This window comes from Hordeum vulgare, chromosome 6H, assembly GCF_904849725.1.
Source record: "Hordeum vulgare subsp. vulgare chromosome 6H, MorexV3_pseudomolecules_assembly, whole genome shotgun sequence".
Classification (NCBI taxonomy): Eukaryota; Viridiplantae; Streptophyta; class Magnoliopsida; order Poales; family Poaceae; genus Hordeum; species Hordeum vulgare.
Genome location: NC_058523.1, coordinates 35,516,863 through 35,524,359, shown reverse-complemented (window position 1 = coordinate 35,524,359; position 7,497 = coordinate 35,516,863). Strand labels below are relative to the sequence as shown.

Here is a 7,497-nt window from a genome sequence, read left to right as displayed (position 1 = left end):
AAAAGTAGCACTGCAGAGGACCTTCAAGTTATATTTGCAGTGAGCTCTAACAAGAGCAAATGTCAGGATCAAGAACAACCTGTAGTGTACGCTGGCATGCTCACATTTAAATAATTAATACTTGTGAAAAGCCTGTAGTGTATGGCACAACAATAAATACTTTGTTTTCACCTAAAAATATCACAAAGGAGACAAATAAAAACAGAGTTGGCAATATAAATGCAGACCAATGCAGAATACAACAGGTAAATATTTCCAAAGACAAGCAAATATTTCTCTATAGCTACAGAGTTTTGAAATATTTTCCTTCCTAAAGCTTCCTTCTCAAAGCTAATCAAGTCTGCTTTCTTTTTTTTGGCTGCCTAAAGATCGAAGCAAAGGACCATCAACTTTCTATAACCAATCAATCCAGCCAAACTAAATTACTTTCTTATCTATTATATTCGTATTTCACCTTCCACTCAATACTCACCTTCCGGAAGAACCCGAACTGAGTACGTAGGAAGTATTACACTGCAGCCTAGAAGAATAACTTAGCAGATCTAACATGACCAGCCCTCTAGGAACGCAACAAACCCAGTTGGACATGCATTTCATCGAACAACTGACAAGCACTGGAGCGGGAAGGAGCATACCTGAGGAAAATGGACAGATCAGCAGCAGGCAGACACGGGAAAGGAGAAGCAGCCACCCCTACACACCATAGAAAAGCAAAAGAAACAACGAAAATCGGATCAACGGACAATGGTCAGAGGTGAAGAGGTGGAGGGAGGAAAAGTGAGCAGCCAAAAGAAGGACCTCACCCTAACCGAACGCAGCAGGAGCAGCGCGACGAGCCATGAGGAAGCCTAGCGACGACAGGAGACGAGGGCGAGGGCGAGCGGGCGAGGGCGAGCGGGCGGGCGACGGCGAGCGGACGAGCGGGCAAGGGCGAGGAAGCGGAGCTGAGCGAACTGAGCGAGGCACAGGGGCAGGCTAGAGGAGAAAAGGAGAAGAGGCCCCCGGTCAGCAACAGTTGATCCAGAGATGCAATTGCCAGAGAAACCAAAGAAAAAATATAGCCATCACTAACACATGGGCCTAGTAGAAAACAGGACCACCTGCAGCGGCACATGGACAAAAACAATGGATGGCAACGGGCGAGGCAGCATGCCACCCCCGTAGTGGAGGCACTGCACCCGCGTCAGGCGCACCGCTGTAGACGACGGGGCACTGCACCCCGCGTCAGCCGCACTGCTGCACACGACGGTGCGCACACTGCAGCCCACGACTCGGCTCTAGACGCCTTTTTCAATGACGGAAACACACACATGCGACGCCCCGCTGCAGCCCGCTGAAAAACCGGCCCCACGCACAAGAGAGGTCCACACGTCATTTACTCGAACATGACCAAATAACGTAAAAAAACAAACGACCACCACGGGCCACGCACTGTGGCCCACGAGGCTCCGAACGCCTTTTTCAACGACAGACATGCACACACTCGACGTCCCGCTGCAGCCGCTGGAAGACGGGTCCCGCGCACAAGGGAGGCCCACACGTCATTTTCTGTAAGACAACCGTAAAAAAAAACCAAACGTCCAGATGTTTGACAATGCAGTCAAAAGGACGAAGCGGACATACACACACTCGACGCCCCGCTGCAGCCGCTGGAGGACGGGTCCCACGCACAAGGGAGGCCCACACGTCATTTGCTGTAAGACTACCAGATTGACGTAAAAAAACGAACGCCCAGATGTTTGACAACGCAGTCAAAAGGACGAATAGAATACGTTTGGAGGCAAATGGGCGGGCTGGATCGTTCGCAAAACGCGATGGCCTCGGGATGGCGGGTTCCCTAGCAGCTTTTATAAGAGAAATGCCATGAGTACTAGCCTCGAATGTCATGGAAATGGTTGTAAAAACAAAGGAAGTTCACATGTGTTTTTTTGTAAGAGATGACTTTCTTTGAAAATTTACATGGTATATTTGAAAAAAACAAATTGTGCCAATGTCACGTACACTAGGTTATTGATTTTTCCAATGAGATTAATAGTCATGGAACTACATTTATTTAATTGAAATGAAGTGTTTCTATTTGCTAAACATATAATTATATGCATTGAGACTTGATATTTGTGATACTTTATCTTACGAAATGATGTGCTCCACGCTGTGAATTGTTATGCTCATTGGTGTGTGGTCACCCTTGTGATGCGAGTAGTGTGACATGAAAAAATAGCACAACAATCGTACATCAAAACCTTCTCGCCTTAGTATTTTTTACGGAAAACTTTGTTTTTGCCACTCTAGTTTTTACCCGCTTTGCTTATGTCACTCTAGAGTTTGACATCTCACTTTTATCACTCTTAGCTTTTGACAATAGATCACAAATATCATTCCACGACAAAATTGATATTTTTTCATTTTACTTTTGCCACTCTTAGCTTTTAACAATACATCGCAATTGCCAATTGCGATGTATTGTTAAAAGCTAAGAGTGGCAAAAGTAAAATGTCAAATTCTAGTGGCATAAGCAAAGTGGGCAACAACTAAAAAGGCAAAAACAATGTTTTCCCTATTTTTTAACTTGTGTGGTTAATTGTATTTTTTGCCCCCCCCCCCCCCCCCCTCTGAAATCATGGCTCCTCCCCTGACTGAAAGGCCAAGTACCCATGAATACCGGTTTCCAATTTCATGGAAAGGGTTACAAAAACCAATAGAAAGTCTTGCGTGTCGCTCCCGTGTGCAAGAGTATCGCTACCCAACACCACTACACACGTGGAGTCACCATTGTATCTCTTGTTTTAGAGCACCCTTGGACAATGCAACACTACTTCTGTGACAGAAGGAGCGATGTTGTAGGTTGCGGAACATCACCTTACCATGGTGTACGTAGAGGATGTGTGTGGCTTGAACACCAGAATGATGTTGAACTACATCTTTTGAATGCCTGCTATATTTTACGATCGATCGTTTCTTATATGTAGCAAGTGTATACATATTTCATAATCAAGTACTCCCCTTTGTCTCAAAATATATGATGTTTTTGATACTATATATTTTGAGATAGAGGGGGTAATTTTATTGTAATAACTATTACATAAATTTTCAAAAATCCAACTAATCCCCAAAAATAATGTTAATGCTAATATAGCATTTCTAGTCCTAGTGTCCTTTTTTGTGAAAGTTGAATTTATTATACACTATGGTTTTTGAAAATGTATTTAGGTGTATGAATCTAACAGTTTTCATATGTTATAGATACCCATCATTATGACAGATCCTAAAATTTGACTACAAATATATCACTACATCGATGGATTCTAAAATTTGGCTACACCTGTGTATGCATTAACTGATCTTGCATCCCCAGTAATTCCTAAATATGTATACCCCGCAAAGAAAATCCTAAATATGTCACATGTTAGAATAAAGGATTTTATATAGCACATTCTCGACGAATTGAGACAAAAAACAATGGATTCCAGTGGCCAGGGACGAATTTAAGGCGGGACAGGGGGGGGGGGCTTGACCCTCAATGAATTTATTATTCAAAGTTTTGCCCCCTCCATGCGTTCATCCTCCCTCCTTCCCTGCCGGTGGCTGAGGGATCCTATGTTTATGATAGATTCAAGTACTATTCTGACTCATTCGAAGAGACTTTCTTAAGAATTAACCTATCAAAGTTGGTGTTCTTTATCTCGTAGATTGCGTTTCCTTTATTGTCTCATGTCTTCTTGTCCATGCAAAACTGCTACATTTCACAATTGAGTTTCTTGTATTAAGTAAGAGAATAAATGTTACATATTCCATTATGTTCTTCAAATTTTAAATTTGATTAAATTATGTATTTAAATTATATGTTCTACTAAATACTCCCTCCGTTCCTAAATATAAGTCTTTTAAGATATTTTACTAGAAGTCTACATACGGAGTAAAATGAGTGAATCTACACTTTAAAGTATGTCTATATACATCTGTATATAGTCCACTAATGAAACCTCTTTAAAGATTTATATTTAGGAACGGAGGGAGTACATGTGAATAGTTTTTGGCCATTTGATGCCAAAACTTAAGAGTCTACCATCTTCCACATATAATAGTGGTGAAAGATAGTAGTTCTTCATGTCACGGTCAATAACTATTCATTTTGCTAGAGGTCATCCTCAAATTTGATCACGGTTCTTCAATAATTGACTTGAATAAGTCTTCATGTTACCATGGGAAATCCCATTTCTGATAAATCCCTGCTCAAGTAAACCGAACATAGTGCTTAAGAGCATATAAATCATAACACTATTAATCAAAATTTGACTAATGGTCTTCAAAGCTACAACAGTCAATTCAAGTCAATTTCAAATTTTATTGCTCCATGTTTATCTAAAATGAATTTTGAATTGAGGCAGCATATCATATGATTTGAATGATTCTTCATGTCACTGGTGGCGATCTCAAATTTGAATCCAATTCTAAATACTAGTACAAAAATTCTTCATATCGCTTGAGGTGATTCTAAATTCGTTATTCATTCTCAATGGCAACATTTTATAACCAATATTTGATCACTCTTCATCCATTTTCTAAATCATGCTCATGCAAACCTGGATATGATTTTTGATTTCTCAACGTGTAGTTCGACATTAGGGAACACAAATTGCAAATTGTACGAACAGCAATTCTGCCATTCCCACCATTTTCAGTTATATGGAGGCAAAAGGCAAAACGAAGGCACAATTCAATGTGAGAACCTGCAGACAAACAACAGCATCACAGGTATGGGCAAGAACGATGCAAATTACACAGGATATTAACGGCTCACTTATTAATCATAGATCATCATCCAAAGCCACGGCACAAGTTTTAGACACAACCGAACAGGTCCGTAATGGAAACAACGACACAACCAGACATGCTCCAACCTTTGGTGAGAACACCGACAACACAAGACCTGTGAACCCTGAGACAGAAGCAACGTCATGACCAGGCACTTACTTGCCACCACGCAGGCGAAGCACCAGGTGAAGGGTAGACTCCTTCTGGATGTTGTAGTCTGCCAGAGTGCGGCCATCCTCGAGCTGCTTGCCGGCGAAAATGAGGCGCTGCTGGTCCGGAGGGATGCCCTCCTTGTCCTGGATCTTCGCCTTGACGTTGTCGATGGTGTCAGAGGACTCCACCTCCAGTGTGATGGTCTTGCCGGTGAGGGTCTTCACGAAAATCTGCATGCCTCCACGAAGCCTGAGCACCAGGTGGAGAGTGGACTCCTTCTGGATGTTATAGTCAGCCAGGGTGCGGCCATCCTCGAGCTGCTTGCCAGCAAAGATGAGGCGCTGCTGGTCCGGAGGGATGCCCTCCTTGTCCTGGATCTTCGCCTTGACGTTGTCGATGGTGTCAGAGGACTCCACCTCCAGTGTGATGGTCTTGCCCGTCAGGGTCTTCACGAAGATCTGCATGCCACCACGAAGGCGGAGCACCAGGTGAAGGGTGGACTCCTTCTGGATGTTGTAGTCAGCCAGGGTGCGGCCATCCTCGAGCTGCTTGCCGGCGAAGATGAGGCGCTGCTGGTCCGGAGGGATACCCTCCTTGTCCTGGATCTTTGCCTTGACGTTGTCGATGGTGTCAGAGGACTCCACCTCAAGGGTGATGGTTTTGCCAGTGAGGGTCTTCACAAAGATCTGCATACCACCACGAAGGCGGAGCACCAGGTGGAGGGTGGACTCCTTCTGGATGTTGTAGTCTGCCAGTGTACGGCCATCCTCAAGCTGCTTGCCGGCAAAGATGAGGCGCTGCTGGTCCGGAGGGATGCCCTCCTTGTCCTGGATCTTTGCCTTGACGTTGTCGATGGTGTCAGAGGACTCCACCTCAAGGGTGATGGTCTTGCCGGTGAGGGTCTTGACGAAGATCTGCATACCACCACGAAGGCGGAGCACCAGGTGGAGGGTGGACTCCTTCTGGATGTTGTAGTCTGCCAGTGTACGGCCATCCTCAAGCTGCTTGCCGGCGAAGATGAGGCGCTGCTGGTCCGGAGGGATACCCTCCTTGTCCTGGATCTTGGCCTTCACGTTGTCGATGGTGTCCGAGGACTCCACCTCCAATGTGATGGTCTTGCCCGTCAGGGTCTTCACAAAGATCTGCATACCACCGCGAAGGCGGAGCACCAGGTGGAGGGTGGACTCCTTCTGGATGTTGTAGTCTGCCAGTGTACGGCCATCCTCAAGCTGCTTGCCGGCAAAGATGAGGCGCTGCTGGTCCGGGGGAATGCCCTCCTTGTCCTGGATCTTCGCCTTGACGTTGTCGATGGTGTCAGAGGACTCCACCTCAAGGGTGATGGTCTTGCCGGTGAGGGTCTTGACGAAGATCTGCATCTGTAAATACAAAATAAGCCTAGAGTGAGGAGCAGTTGAAAGGAAACATGCAAGATATAAACAATACAGGTACAGAGAGAGGAAATCCTAGATCAATTATGAAGTTGAACCAACAAACTCTGGGAACCATGTTAACAGACTACATATGCACGCTCAAGTGGGACACAGCAATCTGTACAAGTGCAACAATAATAACACGAATTTCAGAGTAGAAACTACAGGCAACTATGAGGCTGAACCATGTTAAGCACGCATAAACTTGGCGGCAATCGTATAGTACCAACCTATCCAGCAGAAACGGAAATAAAGAGATCAACAGATTACGCTAGCAAAAGTTAACAAATCTTTGGCCTGGTGAGAAGGCTATATAGTCTAAATTCTAGCAGATCTGAAAAAGTGCACATGAATCAACAATAATAACATCCAAGAATTTCAGAGTAGAACCGACAGGCAACTGCGAGGCTGAAGCATGACCAAGTTAAGTAGTACAAAAAAAAATCAGAATCTGGAACTAACTGAATCAACCAGCTAGGCACACCACTCTAACTGAATCTGAACTAACTGAATCAGAATCTGGAACTAACTGCGAGGATGGAGCAATCCAACGACAGCCACCAGATCTACTCGATAACCGACGCATAATCGCGGGGGATAATCTATGTATGTAGAATCAATTGGACTACGACAAGCGACAGCGATCGATCTACAAGCAATATAGGGCCTCCTCGGCCAGAAGATCTACTCCAAACGACGACGACGACGACTAACAGAAGAACAGAAATCGAGCGGAGCGGGGATCGATCGGAAACTCGCGTACCTTGGTGAGGAGGACGAGAGAGCCTGGCTTCGATCGGTGGTGTGGATCAGAGGGGGTCGGGTTGGATTTGGTGGAGAGGGGACGAGGGGAGGGCGTGGATTTTATAGTCGGGGAGGGGAGGCCGGGTCAGACGGGAGGGAGGGAGGGAGGGGAGGAAGACGAGCCCCGCAAGCCTACGGCACAGGGACCGGTGACCACGACGTGTGGCGTGGGGAGACCGCGTATTTGCCATGCCGAAATCCGATCGTTCTAAACTCATCGGGATCCATATCTTTCTTCCGTTCAGATGAGATTTTTCTTCCTGCATTTCTGATTTTTTTTTTAAACTTTGTACTC

General features: G+C 45.2%; 1 protein-coding gene across 1 annotated transcript; it reads right to left on the bottom strand.

The window, feature by feature from the left end:
- Positions 1-4,777: 4,777 nt before the first annotated feature.
- LOC123401164 (polyubiquitin) lies at positions 4,778-7,270 on the bottom strand. Its single transcript, XM_045094895.1, has 2 exons — positions 7,162-7,270; positions 4,778-6,344 (listed from the first exon to the last, which is right to left on the bottom strand). Exon 2 carries the CDS (start codon positions 6,342-6,344, stop codon positions 4,971-4,973), a length of 1,374 nt encoding a protein of 457 aa, XP_044950830.1. The 5' UTR covers positions 7,162-7,270; the 3' UTR covers positions 4,778-4,970.
- Positions 7,271-7,497: the final 227 nt, after the last annotated feature.